The 26,603-nt window shown below is 38.4% G+C and overlaps 2 protein-coding genes across 12 annotated transcripts in view; one reads left to right on the forward strand and one right to left on the reverse strand.

Annotated features, from left to right (window-relative positions):
* slc39a10 (solute carrier family 39 member 10) overlaps nt 1-14,859 on the forward strand; it is a 38,792-nt gene extending 23,933 nt beyond the window's left edge. For all 10 annotated transcript variants that reach the window (XM_017469917.3, XM_017469915.3, XM_017469916.3 and 7 more), the window contains 9 exons: nt 1,170-2,495; nt 2,585-2,753; nt 6,639-6,814; nt 6,996-7,169; nt 7,965-8,085; nt 8,322-8,585; nt 9,473-9,553; nt 12,049-12,239; nt 12,520-14,859. In XM_017469917.3, coding sequence (XP_017325406.1) covers nt 1,170-2,495; nt 2,585-2,753; nt 6,639-6,814; nt 6,996-7,169; nt 7,965-8,085; nt 8,322-8,585; nt 9,473-9,553; nt 12,049-12,239; nt 12,520-12,672 — 2,655 coding nt within the window. In that variant the 3' untranslated portion in view covers nt 12,673-14,859. The remainder of the gene's footprint in view (nt 1-1,169; nt 2,496-2,584; nt 2,754-6,638; nt 6,815-6,995; nt 7,170-7,964; nt 8,086-8,321; nt 8,586-9,472; nt 9,554-12,048; nt 12,240-12,519) is intronic.
* dnah7 (dynein, axonemal, heavy chain 7) overlaps nt 14,480-26,603 on the reverse strand; it is a 131,935-nt gene continuing 119,811 nt past the window's right edge. For both annotated transcript variants that reach the window (XM_053680873.1, XM_053680872.1), the window contains exons 62-65: nt 23,945-24,097; nt 21,690-21,867; nt 19,849-19,952; nt 14,480-15,389 (exon numbers count right to left, since the gene is read on the reverse strand). In XM_053680873.1, the coding sequence (XP_053536848.1) occupies nt 15,183-15,389; nt 19,849-19,952; nt 21,690-21,867; nt 23,945-24,097 (642 nt within the window). In that variant the 3' untranslated portion in view covers nt 14,480-15,182. The remainder of the gene's footprint in view (nt 15,390-19,848; nt 19,953-21,689; nt 21,868-23,944; nt 24,098-26,603) is intronic.

Raw genomic sequence — 26,603 nt, forward strand, 5'->3', positions numbered from 1 at the left:
CTCTTTTATTGTGACCCCATCCCCAACATCAGGCTGTCGTAAGTTTGTCAACATCTGTCTATCGTCTTTGCTCGTAAAGCTCGTTCATGCTTTGGGTTCTGCTTCATTTCCAGATCAGAACCTTTTTTTTTTTTTTTTTTTGACTCTATCCGAGATAATATAATAATCAGCTGCAGATACAAATTCAATAAAGTCCTCGAAGTATGTTCATTAAAACTGTCAACCCTGTTTGAATTTATGGTGATCTGGTTGTTTGGTGCTATTCAAATTGCCAGAGGCTGGCCGGAATATTATTATTTATTTATTTATTTGTTTGTTTGTTTGTTTATTTATTTATTAAATTTTTAAATGCACTGATGTTCCACTCATTTCCTGAAACAGCATGTTAAATTCAAACTGCAAAGCATAATTTTTGGTAATTAGCTTGCTAATACTTGAGCAGTCCATACAGGATTTAGCAGAATTTTTTTGTGGTTGTTGCTGCCAAAAATGCTTGATTTTTCTGCCTTTATTTTTTTCTTCAAAATGTTTTTTTTTTTTGTTAGTTTTTTGTGCTTTTATTTTTCTTTTTGAGGAAAGCTATTTTAATTGATGAAATCGCAAACGCACAATTATTTTTCAACGTCTTTCACAGTAATGTTTGTGGATTAATGAGACCTTTTAGCTGTACTCATGTCTGATGCACATGAATTTAAGAGGCTGAGTTGAGATTTGGCTGAATGTGCATTGCGATGACATCACAGGGTGCATCTTTGTCTCAAATCTTCGCTAAATCTGCGTTAAATTTGTCAGCCCCTCTGAATATTGCGGAGTTTGCTTGATTTTGCATTAATTTCCGCAATCGCAAAATTGCTAAATCCTGGAGGAGCTGTTTGAGCTGCCTCACTTTGCCTTGCGCCTTGCAATGTGTGTATTTCAAATCCCTTTGTACGAAAGCTCTTCAGCATCCTTGCTTTGTTATTACTCCAAGACAAAAGATGACATTCTGTCACCATCTGACCTCTGTCTCTGAAACAAAAGAAAATGTCTCTGAAACATTAGGAAAATGTGTGTACTAACCTGTCTGGAATTGTGTCATTACTCATGGTCTCGTCATTTAATAAAAGAGATTATATTATGCATGCTACATGAAAGCAATTTTTATTTATTTATCTTTTATGTATTTGCAGTGGTCTCGAAGTGAAGAGACGATGAGAGTTCACGTGCACACCAAGTTTTGCTTTCTCTGTGTCTTCACCCTCCTGTTCCATCAGTGCACTCACTGTCATGAAAGCGGCCATCACCACCACCACCACCATCACAGTAATGGTCATGACCACGACCATGACCACGTCCACGACGACCACCAGATATCAAGGGAGTCTTACTTGAGTCCACCAGATCACCCGGTGCCCGAGAACCAGAAAGAAGCAGCAGAGCATGAGCAGCAGTTCTACATCCAGCAGCTGTTTCGCCGCTATGGCCAGCAGAACCGACTTGACTTCCGAGGCTTCCAGAACCTGCTGCTGAGCCTGGGGTTAGGCGAGGTGCGAGTGGTGGAGCTGGATCATGACAACCTAGGCCATGACCACGTGGCCCATCTGGACCTTCTGGAAGTGCAGGAAGGACTGCATTCGCATTCAGCTGGTCACACACACTCACATCCAAAGCATTCCCATCACAACCACCACCATCACTCCCATGGAGAGGCTGATGGAAGCTCTTGTAGCCCCAGTCTCACTGCAGTATCCAGACCTACTGTAGAGAGCAAGCCTCATGGACGGAAGGGCAAGGATGGTGACCACGATCATGACCACCATGTACATGATCATAAACCTGAGCATGGCAATAATCAGACTCTAAGTGTTGATCATGACCACATGCATAACAGTCATGAACACTCAGATGGTCACTTACATGACCCCGATCATGAACAGGACAATACTCAGACTGAAAAACCTGACCGTGACCATACACAGGACAGTCACGAGCACTCACATGTTCACTTGCATGACCACATGAAGCAACGAACCAATGAGCGTACACAGGAAACTAATGACCTTTCTGGACCCTCTTTAGACAACACCTTCCCCAGTAGCCATAACGATAAGACACAGCCTCATCACCATGGCCATCATCACCATAAACACCCCCACCCTCACCACTACTATCATACTCCAAACAACACAGACCAGATGAAGCCTACACAAACGGCCTCGGCATCCCTTCAGCTTAGAAATTCTGAGGCACTCACTCTCCATCCCTCCAGTCAGCCTCCTACCTCAATGCCTAAGAGGACAAGGAGGCCACAAAAGGGTAAAGGACAGCGTGGAAGAAGCAGAACGCCCAACCCTACCCTAAGCTCTGTGGTGGACGATAACTATCATGATCATGACCACCATTTGCACCATCAAGGACAGACCAGCAAAGAAAAACGTGCAGTACCAGAAGAGATGACGAACCCAAACTCATCTTTGGCTGGTCAGTTTGAGGACATGCCTCACCAACACGAGGAGGTAGCTCAGTCTTATTATCTCATTATTTCTGCAAACTCTTAAATCATGTTGAATCATGTCTTACTCTTTGACCTCATCTTGTCTTTCAGTGTCTAAATCTCACCCAGCTGCTACACCACTATGGCCTGAGTCCCGACTCGCTCATTTCCCCAGCACAGTTCACCTACCTGTGTCCCGCCCTACTCTATCAGATAGACAGTCGCCTCTGCATCCGCCATTACCATCAGGTCGACGTTCAAGAAGCACCTCAGAACTCAGGTACAAGCGTGCGTTAATAAAGTCACCACAGTCCTCATTATTTCATGCTTAAGGGCTGTATCAGATGGCACCACACACACGCACTGACATTGACGGTAACACGTCAGCTTAAGCTGCTTCAGGTTTCGGAATTTTTTCCTCAGATAATACGTGCAAACTAAAACTCCTCAGGAGTCTGTGCCAAGTTTCTAATGCACCATTTTACTACATTGGTAATTCAAGTGTCGACCCGGTACTATACTGTACGGTCATAATGTGATAGCTTTGCTGATATCTGAGCCGAGTGACAGAATCTGGGAAGCCAAACAAACGTGTAGTTAACAGTTTTACCTCAGCGCATAACCACGTTTACATTTCTCTCAGGAATTTGTTTTTATTTAAAAAAATGGGTGTTATCTAAATTAACCCTTTTATACTTAAATTATTTATGTGCATAGCCAGATTCTTTACATTTTCTTTGTTTTCCTCCATAAAACTGCACAATATATGAAGTTTGATTCTGTTTAAATATCTAAATATCAGATATTACAAAGTAAATGGATTGTCCATGAGTAAAGGCTGAAAGTAAAAGGCTAAAAGTAAAAGGCTGAAACAGTATGCCTGAAATAATAATAATAATAATAATAATAATAATAATAATAATAATTAGATTAAAAGAATAATTATTTTGAAAATCTTCCAATCTCCAAAATCTAAAATATGTAATGCTGAAGACATAAAGTTGAGAAATTATCAATTTGATAATTTAAAAAAAAAAAAAAATGTTTTCAGTTAAATCTGGCAAAAACATTTTTTTTTAAACTTAATTTTAAAAAATCTCTTTTAATGTAGAATGTTAGTACATTTTGAAAACAGCAAATAGTATAGAGAGCTACATTACATTATTTCAGGTGAATTACATTTATACTATTACATTATAAATATATTTTCCTAAGAGATGTATGTATGTATGTATGTATGTATGTATGTGTATGTGTGTGTGTATATATGTATATATGTATATATATGTGTATATATATATATAAATCTAAATTCTTCTTGCTGCTTGTTGTCAGGTTTCTTTATCTACCATTATGTTTTATTGAAGGGTTATAACTCGCTGAAATTAAGTAGTAAAATAATTTTACTCAAGCCACATGAGGCAATCGACAATACAAAAATGGCCTGCTGCAAAAAGCACACTGAACTGTAGACAAGTTCTCGTGTTTACTACAAGTAGAGTAATGCAGACAAACATGATATTGAAGATAAGCACTACCAGTATACTGTATACAGATATCAGGCATATTTCTGTTGGGGAGGGGGGGGTAAAAAAAAAAAGGAACAAATTGTCAAAATGATTGAGGGAATCTAATTTTATATGATGTGCGAGAGTTCAGTGTGAATGATGTGTTTGTTTTTGGCTGTCTTCCCTGAGGAAAGATTCGCCTATGTGGGTGTGAACACTGGAGACTTCTTACATCTGCAGAAAAAAAGACATTAATACTGAAACTGTAGCAGATATTCTTGTGTTTAGATGCTGAAGCAGAGACTCCAAAGTGGACCTGAACTCCTCGAAGCCAGTTGTACAGATACAACCTAAAGTCTGTTTTACATTGTGCGATCTTTTTGGCACACTTTGAGACCCGAAATGAAACCATGGCCCAATTCTATAACAGACTGCCTGATAATGTTTTCTTCTGAATAATTTCTGAACGTTGGTATGTTCTGTGGACATCAGCTCGATGTGAGCTCATACATAAAACTGGCTCGCATTAACAGAAACAGCGCTATGTCCAGAGAAATGATGCTGAAGAAGAGGAATGAATGCCGGTTCTTCAATGTGTGCTTTACTTAATACGGAAACAGGGAAATGTAATTCATCCACCATTTCCATCTCTCACATGCTGTCACCATTCAGTAATTGCGTATACATTGTTCTTCATCGCCACTATTGTATATTTAGCTGTCTGGTGACTTTTGTGTCATCCTGTACCGTCCTCCTATGGATAGCGAGTGCTGTAGCAATGTTTACCTGTCCCTCCAGAATCACAGAAATGAATGCAAAATCAAGGAAACTCTGCAATATTCGGAAGAGCTTGTAATTTCTCTAACTTAGCGCAGATTTTCCCAGCTTTATTTATTCAAAGATGTATAATTGACCGTCAATTCATGTGAAGCACCGTGATACTTTTAAAAATAAATAAATAAATAATTGTATTCAGTATGTTTCTTCCTAATCCATTAAAAAGACCTAGATAAACCAGTGACTCACACACTGATAACTAGGCCAGCACATGATTAATTAATTGACATGTGTACTAGTCATTAGAAGTGGGGAGAAATGTGTGTGTCTGAGGGAGAGAGAGAGAGACTGACACGAGTGTGAGGGTGCTATTTATTAGGCCTATATAATTAGCGTGTGGTCTCTGTGCGTGATTGCTTTTTCCTCCAGAGACAGTGTGCACTTCTCCTAAACGAGCGTGGATCGTTTATAAGTTTATAGTCTGTAATTTTCTGCTGTTCCCTTCAGAGAAATACAGTTTTAGCAAAAAAAAGTGCTAATTGCTTCTTTTTTTTTTTTATGATTCCACATATTAATATGGTTAACTGTAATTAAAAATATCGCAATGTGGAGTCACACAGTGATCAGTGTTCTTTTTTTTTTTCTTCTTTTTTTTCCTTTAACATTTATCCAAAAATTAGGAAATCTGTACACTCTGTACAATACTGTGTTGGATTCAGGCATTTTAGTAAAATTGATGAATTAATTATGACCTTGTGCAATTTTTTCAGAGGAACAGAATTTGCAGTTGTTATAAACAGTACCGCTCATTGGAAAAAAACAAAACAATAAAAAGTCTTCTCAGTGTACGACCTCTAAAACTTTTGAATAACTCTCATTAAAATACAATTAAGTGATTGCCTAATTAAGCTAATTAAGTAAATTTTTGCTTAGTCTATTACCACACCAGCATATCTAATCAGGGTTTTCATTGTGAAGTTAATGCATATTTTCTTGTGTGTAACCTCACGGTCTACCTTAGTCTGTACTTAGGGTGCTTTCACACCTAGTGGTCTGAATCAGAGAGATTCGTATTCGATTTTTAATTTAGTTTGCTATTTGATTTGGTTTGTTTCTTACGTTACACGTTGTTTTTACGTTACACATAGGGCTTTTAGAGTTTTAAGGTAAAACTCTTGTGTTGATTGGTTAAAATTTTTGGATTGTAGAAATCTCAAAAAGCACACAGAACCCAGAGCCTTTTCATTTTGTGTGTCAAATCCATCTCTCTCTCTCTCTCTCTCTCTCTCTCTCTCTCTCTCTCTCTCTCTCTCTCTCTCTCTTTCTGACTGTGTTCATCAGTCCAGATATCCAGACCACATATGGAATTTGTGCAGTGCGACAGCACTGTTCTTTGTCTCATTTTGTGCTCCACGACTCAGTTGAGTAGATCACATCAACAAAAAGAAATTTACATAACCCAAAACACACATGTTTGGTTCAATTCCTGCAGTTTAGGATAAGCGGTGTAGAAAATGCAAGGATAGGTGGATAGGTCTCTTATGGTTAGATGGTTTAGACATGATTCCCTTCCATGTTCATTAAGCTCCGCCCCCAGGATCTACGGTGCCCTGTAGAGTCTATATAAAATGGCTGACAAAATGGCAAGCAAACATTCTGGACCGGAAGTCATTTTTCCAAATCGTTTTTGTCACTGACTTAATACACTTTTACTAACACTTTTTAATCATGTTCTACTTATCTCTCAGGTTATTTGCACAAGTAACAGACTAAAAAAAATTGAGTGTTGCACCTTTTATGTTCTGTCATTCATTCACATTGCGTCGAGCTGATCTAATTTACACTTTAGCAGCACTGAGTACTTGCTCTTGTTGTTGCAGTATGGATCTGGGTGTGGAGCTTTGTGTCCATCACCGTGATCAGCCTGCTGTCTCTGCTGGGCGTCGTTCTGGTGCCCATCCTCAATCAGTCCTGCTTCAAGTTCCTGCTCACCTTTCTGGTGGCTCTAGCAGTGGGCACGCTGAGCGGCGATGCCCTCCTCCATCTGCTGCCTCACGTAAGACCAAATTCAACTTGATGAGGCTGAGTGACGTGTTTAACAACCTCTGATTGCATGTGTGCTGCGTGTTATTGGGCATTGCGATAGAGCTTGAGGATTGTACTTTGTCAGTTCATGCATTTATTTTTTAAAATTAATTAATTTTTTTTTTTTTAACATATTCTGTTTCATCTTCTAGTCTCAAGGAAACCATGACCACAGTCACGGTGAGCATGAACATGGAGACGAGGACACAGATTTGCTCACGGAGTTTGACGGTGTGTGGAAGGGTCTGACGGCACTGGCAGGAATCTACCTCCTGTTCATCATCGAGCACTGCATCAGGATGGTCAAGCATTACAAAGACCATGGGGTACGAGGCTGTTTCAGACAGGACAGTGACTGCTGAGTAGGGCTGGGTCAGCGCTATTCAGATCCACTTCCGAGTGGCCAAATGGGAATATCATACAGGTTGTGACGGCTGAGACAGAATAGCTAATCAGAGAAAGACTGAAAGATAGTAGAGTGGAAACACAAAATAGTACACATTGATATGTCATGCACAAGCACATCCTAGTACTAGTAGTGTGCAAGTACTGACTGAACAAGTGTTCCAGTATAATCTTTGGCTTCAGGATAATCACACTGAGCGTTCTTATGTGTTTAGCTAACATTAGCTTAATTGGTGATCTAATCGAGAGTGGGGGGAAAAAATAAAAACAAAGACTAAGTGGAATTTCTCCAAAATCAGGCATGATCACATTGATTTGAATAAAATGTTGGTATTGCTCACTCATGATTATTTTCTGTTTGTCATTGTAGTAAATATAATATGATTAATTAACAGACAAACTCACATGGGCCATTTATAGATTGATTGACGGACAGTTGATTGAAATAGCCTGGTTTAGGATATGGTATTAAATCTGAAAACTATCCAGAAACTGATAACAACCATGACACCACAATGCAGGTATTTTAGAACAGAAAAGAAAGTAAGTATAGAAAAGGGAGCATTTTTTAAATATTTTATATATATTTAAAAAACGCTTCCTTTTCTATTTCCCTTTCCTATATATATATATATATATATATATATATATATATATATATATATATATATATATAAAAAAAATATTTTGGCTCTGAAGTGGTTTTCTCTGTGCAGGGTGGGTTCAGTCGGAGGAAAAAGAGAGGCGAGGATGGGAAAATCGGCAAGAAGCTGTCGGATCACAAACTAAACAGGCACTCAGATGCGGAGTGGGTGCATTTAAAACGTTTAGATGATGGTAAGTCACTTATCAGGCCACTTTTGGAAAAAGGTGAGTTAGATTTGCAGCATTTAGCAGACACTCTTCTAGAAAAGTGCTCATTTAAGTGCTTAGTGAAGAGGTAGGTCTACAGGCTGTGTTTAAAGACAGCCAGTGACACAACTGTTCAGACACTACCTAATAACTAAAGGTTTTTTTTTTGTGCTTGTTTGTTTTTTTGGGCTGGCGTTCAAAATCAACTTTTCTGCAATCAGCTTCCCAGAGCGACACTCCGATGATAGAACCACAGCCTCCAGATTCTCCCAGCAAGACTCCGCTGGCCACCACAGACACTGAGCATACTGTGGCCATTGAGGAAACAAGCAAGAACGAAAAAACAAAGAAGCAAGGCCACGGCCACTCGCATCATGGCCACTGCCATTCGGAGAAGGACATGAAAGATGCCGGCATCGCTAGCATAGCCTGGATGGTTATCATGGGAGATGGCATGCACAACTTCAGTGATGGCTTGGCTATCGGTAAGGAGTCTAGAACTTTCTGTGTGCTTAGACTATAAACAATCTCAAAAACAATAATCAGCACAAATGACCACTATAATGATGTGATATTAATAAAAAGATGTGATGAAGAATGATGGAAACTAGAGGTGAATAAATGCTAAAAAATGACAATAGTTTGTTATTTCTGCAATACATGGTATATATCATGATATATAGGTTTTTGACATCAAACATCAGCAAAGCAGTAGCACTGAATTACAAATTATTTAATTCTTGTTTACAAAAATATACTATTTAGCACTGAATTGGTGAGTAATTGTAATAATTATAATTTTAATATCTAATCTGCTTCTGATCAGAGTTTTTAATTTCTATAAAAATACTGTCAGTATAATATAGATATAGTGATCAATTGTATCACAATACAATTTTCTGACATCGTAGGTAACAACTTGAACAATAGCGAGGTTGAATGCTCGATTCTGATTGGTCAATCTCATGAAGGTGTGCGTTATTTTCATATGACGTGCTATAATATAAACAAGAAACGAAAAATTATAATCATCGGCAAATCGCTGTGGACTTGACACATTCCAGACCATGCTGTTATACAAAACAATTCACTATTCTGCGTATCGTGCCACATCACACCCCTTGATGTGTATTATTTTCGTATAACAGCATGCTCTCGGAGTGTGTTATCCCTTACATATTGTCCAGCCCTTTTTATTTCATGGTCAGTCTTTTCTTTACATTATCACCCACTTCCGAATATTTACCAGAATACCAGAACAGTTGTGGGAAATGTGTAGTAATTAACAAATTATTTTAACAACTAGAACTTTGTGGACATTTACAAAATATGGAAACCTACCTATATATCACAGCTGTATTCTGTATTGCAGGTGCTGCATTCAGTGCCAACATTACAGGGGGCATCAGTACATCTGTTGCTGTCTTCTGCCATGAATTACCTCATGAACTGGGTAGGTCATTTTTCCCCAAATAATGCAAACGTTGACTTGGTTGTAACTGCTTTATTTGTCAGAAACTGAAATACACCCCATGTCATTCTTCCACAACATACTGAATATTACCATTTAAATGGTAACTTTGTGTCGATTGTGCATCTATAATAGATTAAATAAATCATAATTCGCATGCTTGGTGAAGTGGTAAGTCTTTAGTCTTGGATTCAAGACTGTTCAGTGACACAGCTGTTTGGGCAGCCAGGGAAGTGCATTCCACCACCTGGGTGCCAGAACGGAGAAGTGTCTTGATGCACGTCTTCCTTGTTCCTTGTAGCATGATTCGTGTACTCACTTGCTTAACTTTTCTGCACCTGGAGGATGAAAAGTGATACTCATCTGGAAAATGTTATGGTATTTTAAGTAGCACAAAGCTTTTCTTGAAAACGATCTGCCGTTGTCATGGTGGTTGTCATGAGCGTGTCTCAAATAAGATCTAGAAGATGCAGAAGACATGTTACAATCATGACAGGTTTATTATTGCTTGGGTTGTTACAGTTTCTTGGTTAGTCGTGGTGTATGATCCGATGCTTACTTCACCGTTGACTTTTTAAATAAAATACAGGTTAAAATCCTTTGATTAGTCTACCCATTCATTTGTTTAAATAAATAAATAAATAATTTATTTTTTGATCAAGTTCTTTTCTCCAGTGGTTCTCATGCCTTTATTGTACGGCCTGCCATTTTAACACCCCTGTTAAAATGGCAGGTTTTTTGTGAAGTAAAAGACCGACAGTAAGATAAATCATGTCGGGTGTTTTCCTACCTGTAATGCAAAATTGCAACGTAAAATACAAATAAAGTGAAAAACAAAAAAAAAAAATTGGGGTGGGGGGGTTGTGGTTGGACGTACAATAGCCTAGTTGCATAAGTGTGCACACCCCTAAACTAATACTTTATGTTGAAGCATCTTTTGATTTCATTACACCAGTCAGTCTTTTGGGGTAAGAGTTTATCAGTATGGCACATATTGACTTGGCAATATTTTCTCATTCTTTCTTGCAAAAGCATTCTAAATCCATCGGATTTAAAAAGGCATCTCCTGTGCACAGCCCGCTTCAGGTCACCCCACAAATTTTTAGCTGGATTCAGGTCTGGGATCTGGCTAGGTCATTCAAAAATATTGATCTTCTTGTAGTTAAGCCGTTTCTTTGTTGATTTGGATGTATGCTTTGGGTCATTGTTGTGCTGAAAGGTGAAATTCCTTTTCATCTTCAGCTTACTAGCAGACACTTGAAGGTTTTGTACTAAAATCGACTGGCATTTGTAGCTATTCATGATTCCCTCCACCTTGATAAAAGCCCCTGTTCTGGCTACAAAGAAGCAGCCCTAAAGCATCTACTTGTAGTAAAAATCAAGAATAATGTTCACAGAGAAATAAATTTGAGAAAGGTAGTCTGAGGTAGTGGCCTCAGACTTCTGGACCCTGCTGTATTTTAGTATAAGCAAGGTTAAGCTGGCTTTAAGGATGCTGCCAGTCAGTATGAATCACTCCTAGTGCAGCCGGATCTTTTGTGCCTTCCTGCAACAATACTATGTTGCAATATTTCTCCTGCTTGTGTGAGTAATTGCTTTTCATTTCCAGTGATGCCTCTCGCATCCCAAAGCGATCGATCACCTCGTCCAAGACATCAGCTGGGGAACAGAGACATTCCATCTATCTCTGTGTATGTCTGCCTCCTTTCATGTTTAAATGGAAGGAAAACAAACAGTAACCAAAATGGCTATGCCATAGATCGATCAAGTCTGAGACAAAACAACAAAAGCACAAATATTCTTCATAGTGTTTGGGTTAACTGGCCAGAAATTCTGCTTGTTTTTGAGTGAATACATAGGAATTCGCATGTATCCTATATGTTTATAAATGTTTGCTTCTTTGACTGACTTTGACTTTCACCGACTTGTGTTGTTTATATTTTTGCCATCCCAAGGGAATGATGGGTCTGCCAGCACCTCTTCATGAGGCACAGCGTGGTGGTAATGAGTGCTCTTTAGCACCTCGAGGCACAGCTAATTTCCATTTGACGGCTGTTTTAATTGTGCCTGTCGACACAAGGGAAGTTAGACACAAGGAGAGCTAGCACACAAGCGCCGCACAGTTGAAACTGTCACGTCTCCACCAGTTTTCCTGAGATGGATTGATGCATGAGAGACATTAATGCATTCTAGACAGTAATTAGCAGGGAAGGAGGACAGGAGACACGACATAACAGGAATCTAGGCCAACAATCGACTTTTTTGGCATTTTCACTCCGTCTTGCTTGGGGATTGAGACCAAGTGCCAATCGGCTGTGTTCATTTTTAGCCGTCATCTAAAATGATGTGCTTTTGAGATTAGCACAATGGAAGCATGTACATACTTGTACATGTCTGATGGGTCGTCCTTGAATAAGCCATTGTTTGTGGTGTGGTGTGATGTATGGGTCTGATATTCTACCTGTTTTTGCCTGTAGGTGACTTTGCGGTGCTGCTGAAGGCCGGTATGACCGTAAAGCAGGCTATTGTATATAACTTGCTGTCAGCTCTCATGGCCTACTTTGGCATGGTGATTGGCACAGCCGTGGGTCAGTACGCAAATAACGTCACAAGCTGGATTTTCGCCGTGACTGCTGGGATGTTCCTCTACGTGGCCTTAGTGGACATGGTGAGTATTAATGCACTACTAAGAAAAAAAAGCTGCAATTCCTGTTGATAAAAAAAAAAAATCACATGTATGTTTGTTACTGAACACCATGTGGATGTGTATTATATTTCCGCGTTATCATCCATTCAGTAGTAATACGATACAGAAGAGCGGTTTGTGAAGTATTTTGCAACAAAAATACACTTGACAAACAGCGTTGTTCATAAACGGCAAGTTTGCCTGAATTTCCATTGAATCTAACGTCATTGATAGTTGAAGTTTATTTTCTTTTGTCGAACAGATGCCTGAGATGCTGCACGGCGATAGTGAAGAGCAGAAACGCTGCCTTCTGGGACACTTCGTCTTGCAGAACGTAGGCATGCTCACAGGCTTTGCCATCATGCTGCTCATCGCCATCTTCGAGGACCGCATCGTGTTCGACTTCCAATTCTAGCTTTGTCTCGACGTCCTCCTCCGAAAACATGGCACGAAGTGTCCTCGTGTCTCATTCATGTCCTCCTGTCTTCATTTGCTCTCCAAGAGGGCCTCGGTGGCTTATGGTGGACATCCAGACCAAAACATTTCCAACTTAGCAACATTTCCCTCCCTATCGAGTTTAAAACACGAGTAAGCACAATCCAAATGCAGAAACGCAGATGTCTCTCTCTTTCTCTCTGTCTTCAAAAGCTCAAAGCGCATGTCCCAGTGTTTGTCTTAACATGTATCAGTATGTGAACATCCTCTATTGAAGGAATATCCCTTTAACATCATGATTATTGATAGGCTGTTGAGAGAGGCAGCTAGTGCATCTATCCATCCATCTGAGTGTAGTAGTCCAGTAATACGAGTTGTGTTTTTACGTGTAGCGCACTTGCAGGCCTGTTCATGAAGAAATGTGATGTCTTGCTGTGTTTTGTCTCGTGTTGTCCAACCATCATTGTGCCAAAGCACAAGTCAGAGCCACAAAATTCTCGAGTGAAAAAAAAGTATATATATATATATATATATATATATATATATATATATATATATATATATATATATATATATATATATATATATATATATATATATATCTTTACACACTGTACCAGCAACGAACAGCAGCCATTGTTTGTGCCTGGCTTACAACTTTAAAAAAAAAACAAAAAAAAAAAAAACGGCTTAATGTGCGTTCCAACAGCGGTTGCGTAGATTTGCCTGCTTTTCATTATGCTGTAGTAACTCTACTGTTCCTAGTTGTAGGAAGCGCACTACATTTCTCACGCCCTTCAATTCCTTTCATCAGCAAATCGTTTGAAAGACATCACCTGCCATCCATTTGAGTATTAGTCCAAAAAAAAGTGCAGTGTTTTCAAGCAAGGTCGAGCTGCTGCGGAGTAGTATTTTGTTAGCTGTGATTTATTGGATCTGCCAGATCACTACACATGATATTTATTAGTGCGGGTCAGTCGTCAAGCTCTCATTGTTCTCGTTTGCTGCACAGCGCATTGTTTTAAATATACAAGTTCATACAGTATATCTAAATGACAGTGATTTCTTTTGCCGAATGAATCAGTTTAATGCTGTTTCTTTGCAACATTCATTACCATAATTATGCTTTTTATTTCAGCTTGTTCTACTGGTCAAATCAAGGTATTACACTTCACCCAGGGTGCTGAATCTTTCCTCATGACACACAATCAGAAACAGTCTTTTGACACGGTTAGTAGATTTAGTGTAAATTCGATGATTTATCTTCGTAACTTCTTTGACAATCCAAACTCCAGGTTATTATTAGGCTAATTTGCACTTGCACAGGTTTCTTTGTTATCAAAACAAATGATGGATTTTTATTATTTAGAAAAAAAACGATGCAGTATGTGATGCTGTTTTGAAGACGCTGACCACCTCACAGCACTGCACTCCGCTTGTAAACTTTCCCATCACACATTCCATTGGCCGTGTCTGATTAGCTTCCCAAGCTAACACTCCTGTGATCTGTTCTCTTGAATGTATATAAAGATCAGTGACCTTAATTTTGCCAACATTCTCAAGTGGACCTGAAACATGCATGTGGCATGAGTTAAATGGAACAAACTTTTTTTATTTTATTTTTTTCTGTTTTGGTCAGTGTTTGATTTCTATTAAATAGAGTAAGACGTATGCTATGAGTGTTGAGCATTTTGTTGGTTTTGCTTCTCAGTTATTATTGTTAAAACTTTAGCACAACGAGGTGGACTTGTTAGCAGAAAGTGATGGAGACATGATTTCTTTGTTCACCTTGATGTTGGAGTTTGGTCGAATGAACCAAAGCACAAGGTGGTTCAAACAAACTTTTAATCTAATTTTCTGGATTATAAGTTTGAATTCGCCTTAAGGCATGTGGTACGATTAAAAAGCGCTTGTATAACACTCATTTACATTTTAATTTCCATCATGGTAGTGCAGCTTGTATTTAACAAAAAAAATTAATAATCAAATGTCTATATAACCCAAAATAACATTTCATCACTTAAAGATGAAAAATGTGAAGGATCTGGCCTTGACTTTTTTTTTTCTTTTTCCCCTGCGTTTCTGAAAGCCTGGCTGTAAAAATGTCATCACATTTGTTAGTCTTGCTGATGTCTCTCTGTCTAGAAATAAAGGTCCGCCAACAGCTCTTTTTGTGTTTGAGCGTGTAAACTTTTTAGCCTGACAGGATTGAAGGCTTTTCCCAAAATAAATAAATGGTTTTAAGGCCAATGTCAAGATCTGAAGTAATGGAAGCCACTTTGCCACTTTATAAAAGTAACCCAAAAAATGACAAAGCTGAGAAAAGGCTGTTACCTGAAGAATCTGGAACCTCTGAAAGGACTACGAGCCATACTTGAGTAAGTTTTATGGATGAATTCATTACACTTAAAGGTCTTGAGATTAATAACAGTATAAATGTGAACAATATAAATTTGAGGCTTAAATATGCCACTTTTAGGAATTGCTGCTTTATGAGTTCAGCTGGCAGAGCAGAGCAACGCCACGACGAATCCAGTGCTCAGGTGGCACATCTGAGTCGAGGCTCATGGCGATGACGTAGTTGGTGGAGTGGCCCGTGGTGGACAGCGTCCCCCGTCTCTCACTCGTCTTATACACGGGTGAAATGTAGCACAGGCGCTCTGGGATGTCCTGCTTCCTCATGGGCTTGAGCCAAATCTACAACAGTGCACATTAATGAGGAGAAGCAGTTCATATGCACACATTCAGACACAATGCAACTCCCAAGTACTATGTGTGTGTAGAGAGATTTTCAAATCAGTTACAATCACAGTATTACATAATCAAAATTTTTTTAAAAAACCTGATGAGAACAGTGACTTTTTACTATTTGTGTGTTATGCTGCATTCCCGACAACTGGGCAGTTGTCTTCCTACGTAACAGCGTTCACACGAATTCAACCGAATATAAAATTAATTCTCATTTTACAGCTGTCTGCAAAAACTGAAATTTAAGTGTGATTTGGTTAGGGTTTAATTTAATGGTTGTGGTTAGTGCTTAATTCTTATTTAAAATGGATTCATTTTATTTTCATGAGATTGCATGTTGATAAAAAAAATCTTGCAGAAAATGAATTAACAATTAAATGATCAAAGTATCACTGTGTTTAGTAATTTCAAATATGAACAAAAACTTAAAAGACCATTTAAAACCCTTAAATCATGCTGGTATCTCTTGTTCTTACTTTTCACTTTGAGCACTGTCATGAAACACACCTTTCCTATTGGGAAGTAGGATCTTTCTTATTTGGTCATGAACACAGCATTAGCACTATAATACAAGAGTAAGTTCAATAACTAATGCTAGCTAGCTACAGTGCCCTCCACTAATATTGGCACCCTTGGTAAATATGAGCAAAGAAGGCTGTTAAAAATTGTCTTCACTGTTTAACATTTTGATCTTTTGTTTAAAAAAAAAAAATCTCAAAAGTGCTCTGCTCATGGATATCAAACAATTGCAAACACAAAACAGGTTTATATAAAAAATCTTTGTAAAATATAGGTGTGCAACAATTATTGGCACTCTTTTAATCAATACTTTGTGCTACTTCTCTTTGTCAAGATAACAGCTCTGAGTCTTCTATAATGCCTGATGAGGTTGGAGAATACATGGCAAGGGATCCGAGACCATTCCTCCATACAGAATCTCTCCAGATCCTTCAAATTCCGATTTCAATTTTCGCCTCTTCAGTTCACCCCACAGGTTTTCTATGGATTTAAAGTCAGGGGACTGGGATGGTCATGGCAGGACCTTGACTTTGTGGACAGTAAACCATTTTTGTGTTGATTTTGATATGTTTTGGATCATTGTCCTGCTGGAAGGTCCAACTACGGCCCATTTGAAACTTTCTGGCAGAGGCAGTCAAGTTTTCATTTAATATCTGTTGATATTTGATAGTCCATGATGCCATGTATCCTAAGAAAATGTCCAGGTCCTTTGGCAGAACAACCTTTTGTCACACATCACAGCTATATTCCTTGGTCTTACCCATTGTTATAAATGACTAAGGGAATTTGCCCTATGTGTTACCTCATATTTATAACCCTGTGAAACAGGAAGTCATGGTTGAACAATTCCCTGTTTTTAGTCACCTAGGTGCATCAAAAACAAATTTTCAATATCAATGGGAATATTCTTCAAATATATTTTTCTCATATGAATTCATAGGGTTGCCAATAATTTTTGCACATCTACATTTAACAAAGATATATTTTTTTTGGATAAACCTGTTTTGTGTTTGCAGTTTGATATCCATGAGAGCAGAGTATTTCTGTGATTTTTTTTTTTTTTTTTTTTTTTTTTTGGACAAAATATCAAAAGGTTAAACAAAGACAATTTTTCACAGCCATTTTTTGCTCATATTTGCCAAGGGTGCTGACATTACTGGAAGGTACTGTGCATACAAAACACCAAAATGTCTAATGTTATGAATAAAAATTTTTCTATAAAAGTGCAAGTTAATAGTAATACATTATGAAATTAAATGAAATGTTTCTCTCATCTTGGGGCATCATCTTTACTTTTGTGCTGCTGTTAATGTTGCTAAAAGGTAATGGAGGTATATTTCACCAAAAATCTTTTCACTTGCAGTTATTCGAATGACAAAAATGGATTTTAAATTGTTTTTCTGAACATATTAAGTTCAGTACGTGCTTTATCCTGGTCAGGGTTGCGGCAGATCTGGAGCCTATCCCAGGAAAACCGGTTGTAGTAGGTAGGAATACACCCTGAATTGTATGCTTGTACACACATTAACACAATTATTTATCTCCAGCAACAATTTAGAGTCCTGATTATTCATATGGTCCAAAATAAACTCAGTAGTTGTAGTTAAACAGGACATTTTACTCGGTTGGTTACTCAAAGTTAATAGCACCCCCTAGTGCCCTATAATGTGTTGGGTTGTTCAAAAACGTATCACGTTTATGGTGGTTGTTTACCTATATAACATTTTAAAATACATTTTTTTTCGGTCTAAATATCAGCCAGTTTTATTAGACAAACTATATCAAACAAGCCCTAATGTAAACTAGCTTACTCAAGCTTTAGGGTAAAAACCTTAAATGTCGTCCCGCATAACTCTTCCTGCTGTAAACCATAACCCAACCAGTGTGTATGGGTGGACACATTTTTATATCTTGGTAGGGAGTATATGAGAGTTTTGAGTTTGTGGAGACTTTTGGCCCATTCCTAATGAAGAAAACTGCTTTTTGATTTATTTTTTTACAACAAAAATGGCAGCTTATACTTAAAACCCTAAAGATTTCCTTTTACTTATTGAGGTTAAGGTTACAGTTAGGTTTAAGCATTAATTAGCTGCATTAATAATGTATGCATGTGTTAACTTGAATAAAAAGTGAGAAGCCAGTAAAAAAGCTATGTTATAAATGTTTAGCTTTTTGTCAAAACCTGATTCTTGAATTAAGTCACCTTGGAATTTCTGACTATTAAATGTAAATTCGTGTGTATTTCACAGCATGCGACTGAGGAAGCGAATTTGAATAGAGGTTTGGGAAAAAACAACTTTGGCAGCTGTAGATTTTACTCTGCAACATTCATGCAGTATTTTGTATAAATATGTAATTGGAATGTCTTCCAATCAGTGTGGAACAAAGACAGAGTGAACTTTTTTGAGTTGCTGAGCTGAAATGGCTTTACACTTTTCAGAAGCCCAAGATAACACCCAGCAAGACAAAAGCTCACCATGTGCGTTTTGTCTCCCGGGTCACAGCAGCTATAATTAATCATTCGGATACTGGCTGTAGTGAAGGCTTTGGGGTATTGTACAGAGATGAAAAGCTCTGCCTCCCAGGAGCCGAGCCACATAATGTCTGGAGGAACTCTGTTCTCCTCCCTCGTGTGCTGTGTTTGAATTGCAACACATTCTCAGTTGAACTCTGTTTACAAGACTTCGCTGAGAAGGTTGGAGACGACCTGAGTTAATGAAAAGTTTATGAAGTTTATGAAGGTGTTCAACGAACCCTTTTATGCAAAATTTCAACTCTTCAAGTTGTGTACTCAAAAACAAAACAAAACAAAAAAAACCCCACATTCACCACTGGCTGTAAAGTTCTTCTGCCCCAATGATTTCAAAAGTGTGCAAAGGGGAAATGTCAATCAAATGATCGACGCTGTATCGTAAAGTAGGCCACTGTGATAAAAGTGTCATGTAATGATAATCACTACTCTAACATCTTCTGGGACTGGTAGTGTGTGACTCAGGAGATACAACCTAAATATATTTTTATAAATATATTTTATATATATTTTTATATATATATATATATATATATATATATATGGAGAAATGAATAATGCATGTCCTTTAACTTTTCCAGCTTAAACATATGCACGCATAGCACCTTAAGGTTAGATCAGGTGTGCCGACACTCACACTACTGATGTGCGAGTCTCGTTGTCTCGCATATCATCTCCACTTAAACTTTTGGCCGAATTATAATCAGTGAAGTTTTTGAACATAGCAACAAGGGTTATGTAGTGAGTGTAATTTAGGGTCACAGTAGAAAAGTCTCTAGTCAGTAACCAACTTTATAAATTTATAGCACAGCGCTGTTGAATTCTCAGTTCTGATTGCTCAGTGGTGATTGGTGATTAATTCTCGATAACAGCAGCTGTGACAGTAGTGCAGGCTGCCAAACAATTCACAGGTTTATATTAAAGCGCTCACTCTAATGTGTTGTCATTTCTAAAGTGACAGCTCGTTCACCGGGAATACTCAACATAATCAAAACTAATGATAAACTTTTTATGATTATTATTATTATTTTTTAATATAAATGTATTCTTGTTTAACCCAGGTGCTATTAGAACATGTAAGCAGTACCATTTTTCCTCAGAAGTGTTTTGACACATACAACCAATTTTGTAGCCAGCTGGAGCTCTAAGGAGCTCTAAGCTTTCTGGAGGACTGTATAATAGGGTGATGTGTAAGGACATGCAGTGCTGTATGTAATTTCTGTTTTATTTTTACCCTGTTGATTAAATTACATAAGGTGTCAGGTGTTATTATACACCGTGTCGATACACAGTATGTAACCAAACTCAGAGGGATTTAAATATGGAAAGGTAATAAATAAGGAAATGATGAATAATTACCACTGGCATAGTGTCGTGGAGGACCTTGGGGTACGACTCTGCCAGCAGCTTCTTTTTTCTGTCCCAGCGCGCCCCGTCCAGGAACAAACCACGGATGTAGACGCCTGCCAGGGATGAGAAGAGACACCATGGGTTTCATAAACACCCACAGCCATGAACTGCAAACAGGCTAGGTCTATTTAGAGAGCTCTTTCTATCTCTCTCTCACACACACATGCACAGAGAAACTTACAAACCCTGAGTTTCGCCTGAAGAAGAAGAAGCCCTAGGGCAGGCATAAAGGACTCTAAAACTTGGTAAACACTAGTGGATACACACCCACACACACCAGCTGTCAATCTGTGGATGTGTGCACATGTATGTGTGTGTGCATTTGTGCAGCCCCCTGAGGAACAAGAGCTTCATCACATGCTGATGAACGAGCGACAGGGGTCTGATGTAAAAGAGCGAGGTAATGTTGACTCTGATTGATAGCCCATGGGCACGGCGAGGGGTTAATGCGTCCTCTCTCCTCATGTCTCCCTCTTTTCCACCATCCCTCACCTCCTCTCATCTGTTCTGTCACATTCACTCAGGTTTTAGCCTTCCTTCATTGCTTTTCCTTTCCTCTTCGTATGTATCCGTATCTCAATTTATCTGTCTGTTTGCTCATGCATCTGTTTGTCTCTCTATTTCTCTTATTTTCTGTCTGTACATAGGCTATATACGATACAGTCTGGAACTCCATATGTTTTAATATTTTTCTTAATCCACCCATGTCTATCCATCTATTCATCCATCCCAACCAGCCAGTTTAATAGGAACACCTTTATAACTGCTGTTTCCAGAAATCAGCAAATCAACTGGCAGCAATGCAGTGTATAAAATTATGTAGATACAGATCAAGAGCTTTAATCATATTCACATCACACATCAAAACGGAGTTAATATGTGATCTCAGTGACCGTCTCACTGAGAAACTGTTGCTCTCCTGGGATTTTCATACACAAGAGTCTCTAGAGTTTACACAGAATAGTGTGAAAAACAAAGAAATATCCAGTGTGTGGCAGTTCTGTGAGAAGAAACACCTTGATGATGAGAGAGGTCAGAGGAGAATGTCTAGACTAGTTTGAGCAGACAGAAGGCTAATTCAATGCATCCCTCTTTATAACTGTGGAGAGCAGAAGTGCATCTCAGAACACACCAAATCTTGAGGCAGATGGGATACAAAACAGCAGAAGACCACATCTGGTTCCAATCCTGTCAGCCAACAACAGGATTCTGAGGCTACACTGTGCACAAGATCACTGAAACTGGACAGGTGAAAGTTGGAAAAATATTGCCCAGTCTGATGAATATTGATTTGTGCTGCAGGATGTCTGGTAAGGTGAGAATTTCAGGTCAGAAATCAACAGTATGAATCCATGGACCCAACCTGCCTTGTGTCAAGATTTCAGACTGGTGGTGGTAGTGTAATGGTGTGGGGAATGTTTTCTTAGCAAGCATCATTTGAATGCTACAGCAGTGTGGAATATTTATATGCACAAATTACTATCTTATAATAGCTACTTCCAGCATGACCATGCATCATATCACAAAGTACAAGTCCTCTCAAACCGGTTCCATGAACATGACAAGTTCAATAGCCTCTACAGTCAGCAGGCCTGAATCCAACCAAGCATGTGGTAGTATGTTAGAATCCCAAAGGAAAAGGTTTCCAAACACCTTGGGGAATCCATGCCACAAAGAATTGAGGCTGCTCCGAGAGAAAAGGGGTTCTAACCAGTATGGTGTTCCTAATAAACAACTCTCTGTTTCTGTCTATATATATCTGTGTTTCTGTCTGTCTCTCTTTGTCTTACCGTCCTCAGGAGGCTGTGTGTACTCCATTTCGTCCATGACGTGGAAGTCGAAGGCGAGCAGGTCAATAGGGATGGTGTGTTTGCGAGCGTAGTTCTGCTGTGCACCGGTCAGGAAAGCCTGCGTGAAGAAGAAGCCTGACATCCAGAACACGGCCGGCATGCCATTATTATACCAGTCCTACACAAAGAAAACACACAGTTAACACACCATATGATTATTACTGCTATCTCGTACAATTCTATTAGAGCTGGACAGAACCCCGATCTTCATTAACCCACTACACCGTAATGTTAAAATACTTCAAGAATATACTTTAATATAGCAAATCATCATACTTACAGTATGTTGAAAGTACAGTGATATAAATAATAATCTTAGGTCAGTGGTTTGTATTAAACATGCTAACATGTTTACACTGGGGGTATTTAAAGCCAAACGCTGCATATACAGAACAATACAACAAAATTAAAGGCTCTACAGGAAAATTATGTTTTATAATCCATGCTGAAAAGTAGCCAGTGGCACAGCTTGACGGCTGAGGTCATGGTCTGTGTGAAAGTTAATAAGTCGTTTACAGGAATGTGATAATCTACACATTAAACTAAACATCAAAAAGCTTACTACCTTACAGTAGTGATTACACAGGATTATGATTAAAGTGCCTAGCAAACTATTTGAGTCAGATGGTGAGCATGTGACTCCACCCCAAACCCCCTGGCTCTTACTGTATGCTGGAATACTCTCTGGCAGTTTTTTTGTGACCACAGCAACTGTACAGCATCAAGAAATACGAACTCATCATTGTGAGAAACAAGTACTCCTATTGCATTTCTCTTTTAAATTTTATAGCAATATGACTGAGATCATTAGGTTTAACATTCAATATATCCTACGTTCAGTTATTAGCAATAGGAACAATGTTTATGGAAAAAATATAAATAATAAAAAACAGGCCCAGAGATCCTTACTCATGCTTCCCGATGGCCTTTTAACCCGCTGGTAGAGAGAGTGTTCAGTGTGATGCTCATGCTACAATTTCACAATGATCTTGGGTTTTTTTTTTTTTGGAAAATCAGCCCTGAAAATATTCTATACAATAGAAATAATTAGCGAAATGGGGTTATACAATCATAAGGAGCCATTTATAAATCTCTTACAAGATCATTTACTGATATGTGTCAGTTTAATGAAATCTCATTTACATCCAAAGGTAACAACATAATGTTGCTATGACATGGTTTTTAATCACACAGTAATAATTGCCAGGAAAATGTGTACGTGCTTGGGGTTAAGCACTGCTTTACCTAGCATTCCTCATCAGAGGCACCGAAAAGCCTTAAAGCACAAGCCTGCACTTTGTAAATGTGCCATCAGATACATGAAGTGTTCTCTGAGATTCGACTAAAAATGACAACACTTGGCACATGGTGGAAAAATATAATCAGAATTTTAAATAAGGGATGTAGATAATTAAGAGAAAATTAGCATATCGACTGTGTTACTAATTACTTGTTCACACTATACGAGCGTGAATGTTCAACAGCTGGGGTTGGGTGGTGGAATGCTGTGAGGGTTTGGGCTAATCCTCATAATACAAAAGTACTGCTTCATACAAGGTGTGTGTTTATGGGGGGAAAAAATAGAAAGTGAGTGCAAAAATTTGTGTGTCAAAATGTGAAACAAGCTAATGAATGAAGTAATGAAGTTCAGCTAACACGGATCAGCTTATTGTACATCATGTTAATGAACTGCTGAACACACCATAATAACAGCTTCTCTAAATCTCACCGTAGCTGCCCAACAAGATGTAACACTGATTTGCATGGATTGGAGACTCTACAAGGTTCACATTCAAGGTTATATTAAAAGATATAAAGAATAAGAAGCACTGTGTGAACAGCCTTTTCTCTGTTATAATTGTAGTAGAGGAATGTACAGTACATCATCTAGAAACTACAGGATGTAACTGAAATTCTCTTTGAGAAAATAACACCAATTCCTCTAAACTTGATTTAAACAATTAAAACACACAGTTATCACCGTAAGTACACTGTCAAATTCAACATCGAATACAAAAGCTTCTCTTTTCTACAGATTCTTCTATTTTATGCCTGATAACTAAAGTGTTCTACTGCCCCCCTGAGGTGAAAATAATATGCCACTACATTATGTTCAGCTCAACACAGATAAATATGCAGCTGATTTGGAGTTTATCTGCAGGACTGACACATAACTCAGGACAGCCCGATCTCACCTGTAAGAATCTGAGCCTCTCCAGGAAGTCGCTGACGTATCCTCCGAGAGGTTTGAGGCTCGGGTACGATTTTTTCATCCACATACCTGGAACACGGCCCTTCAGAATGCTCGTCACTACTTCCTCTAACTCAGCCGACATCACCACCAGACCCTGCCGCACAGACAGGAAAATTTGTAAAGGTCTGGCACATATACAGTACACACCTCAGACAAAACAAATTGCTTAAACCTAAGCGGATTTTTACATTTAAATCACATTCTGAGGATTTGGAAGATTGTGACATTTTGAAAACATTTTTTGACCAAAGCACACAGTGACTTAGCCTTTGAAAAAAACTATGGGAACCCTTACCTTCATTTATTCCAACCTTAATGTTATTTACTCCAACCTCATATCCAAAAATGTGAACAAGAGACATCTGAATAACATTTTTTCAGGATTTTTTCCACTGACTTTTGTGAGCTTCCAATTTTGTGGAAATAGTTTGGAGGAGGAACACATAGGTGTGATGGTAGGTGTCCACATACTTTTGGCCATACAGTGTATGTAATGTTTCAGCACAGAAAATCAAATTTGAGATATCATTATATACCAACTGATTAATTATATACCAAATGATTATACCAGTCAATTGTACATTAAACATGTTAATACATTTTAAAGATAATCAGTCTCCAACTATAGATGTAACATGAAAGAAGATAATTAATAACGATTATTTAATAATGTTTTATCAAATAGTCTTTCAAATATTAAGTTTTCTAACCATAAAATGCTTTTGTAATTCTCACAGTTTTTTTGTGGATTCAGGAATTTATGTATTTATGTTTATTTTATCCATGATTAATGTATTATCAAACTAGCAAGGCTGAATTAATTAGCCTCATGGGAGTTTCCACTTGGCAGGGAAGCTAACTGGTATTGAGAAGCTGTCAGTACTAAGAGCAGATTTTGTACTTCTTTGAGATAAAACTGTGCCTGAAGTTGCATTGTCTTCAAATCGCCTGCTGAAATACCATATGTGTGCGAGCTGCATAAAACTCACATATTGCTTGGAGTAACAGCATTTTAAAGTTGAACTTTGGCCAACTGTCTCCATGTTCCCCTTCAGCCAAAATTTAATCTAACAAGAGCTCATATTGCGAGGCTCTGCACAAACAGCGGCCGAGATTAAAGAACGACCGCCTTTTAGAGTGCAGCGATGTGGAGGAGAAGGAAATAGAGAAGAATGAAAAAGGGAATAGAGAGGATAAAAATCATGAAATGTGAAGTAAAAAAAAAAAAAAAGGACAGGCACCCTGGGGCAGGCAGGAGTTTAAGTGGAGAGATGGAGGAGATGAAGGGGATTATATTAGGGTTAGATTAAGGGATCAGGGGCCACAGGGTGTTCAGTAGTGCTGCTCTCTCATCAAGAGAGGAGGACAGCGTTAACCAGGATTGGAGCTGTCAACCACACAACAGGAGGAGATCCAGCACAGGTACAGGTACACTAGTAAGAAGTGAGGCAAAAACTAGGGCATCTGTCATTACATCTGTCATTTAAATTACGCAAAAAGCGTAATTTAAATATGCTTAAATATGCTTATCATTCCTAATTATTACTAATATTGGGCTGATAATGAGTAGAGAGAAACGTCATCTGTATCAGTCATATACATATGACTAACTATTTTGCTGGCATTTACATGAGACCTGTTTTTTAGTTCATTTTAATCAGAAGGTGGGAGGGAAGAAAGAAACAAAACTGATTTCATATTCAAGGTTAGTACAAGGAAATCCAAAGAAAGTAATGCAGCTTTGTATATGGGATTAATATTAACAGTCGATCTCAAACTGAGTGTTTATTGTATCACGGCTGATTTAACTCAAAACTCAAAGCTCACCTTCATGCATCTTAGCCCAAATTTATAACTTTAACTTCAAAACCAAACCCATGACCCATACAGACCTTAACTTGAGGTTCCTCTAAGGTACTTCAAAGACTCCAAAGTTTGCCTAAAATTTCTTTAAGGGTCCTTGTGACTCTAAAGCTCCTCTAAAGTTTCTTTAAGGTTCCATAGAGACTCTAAAGCTCGTCTAAGATTTCTTTAAGATTCCTCACAGCCTACAAAGCTCGTCTAAGGTTTCTCTGAGGTTCCTCAGAGCCTCCAAAGCTTGTCTGAGGTTTCTCCAAGGTTCCTTAGAGCCAAGCAAGCTTGTCTGAGGTTTCACTAAGGTAACTCAAAGAATCTAAAGCTCCTTTCAAGTTTCTCTAAGTTTCCTTCAAACCTCCAAAGCTCCTCTAAAGTTTTCGTGGAGATTTCTCAGAACTCCTAAAGCACCTCTAAGTTTCTCTAAGATTCCACAGTTTTTAAAGCTCATAAAAGGTGTCTATAAGGTTTGTCAATGCATCCAAAGCTTGTCTAAGATTTCTCTAAGGTTCCTTATAGCCTCCAAAGCTCCTCTAAGAGTTCTCTAAGGTTCCACAGAGACTCTAAAGCTCATCTGATGTCTTTAAGGTTCCGCAGAGCCTCTAAAGCTTCTTTAGGATTTCTTTAAGGTTCCCCAGAGCCTCCAAAGTGTCTCTAAGCTTTCTATAAGTTTCCTCAGAACCCCTAAAGCACCGCTAAGATTTCTCTAAGGTTCCAGAGAGCCCATAAAGCTCGTCAAAGGTTTC

Source organism: Ictalurus punctatus, chromosome 6 (genome assembly GCF_001660625.3).
Source record: "Ictalurus punctatus breed USDA103 chromosome 6, Coco_2.0, whole genome shotgun sequence".
Classification (NCBI taxonomy): domain Eukaryota; kingdom Metazoa; phylum Chordata; class Actinopteri; order Siluriformes; family Ictaluridae; genus Ictalurus; species Ictalurus punctatus.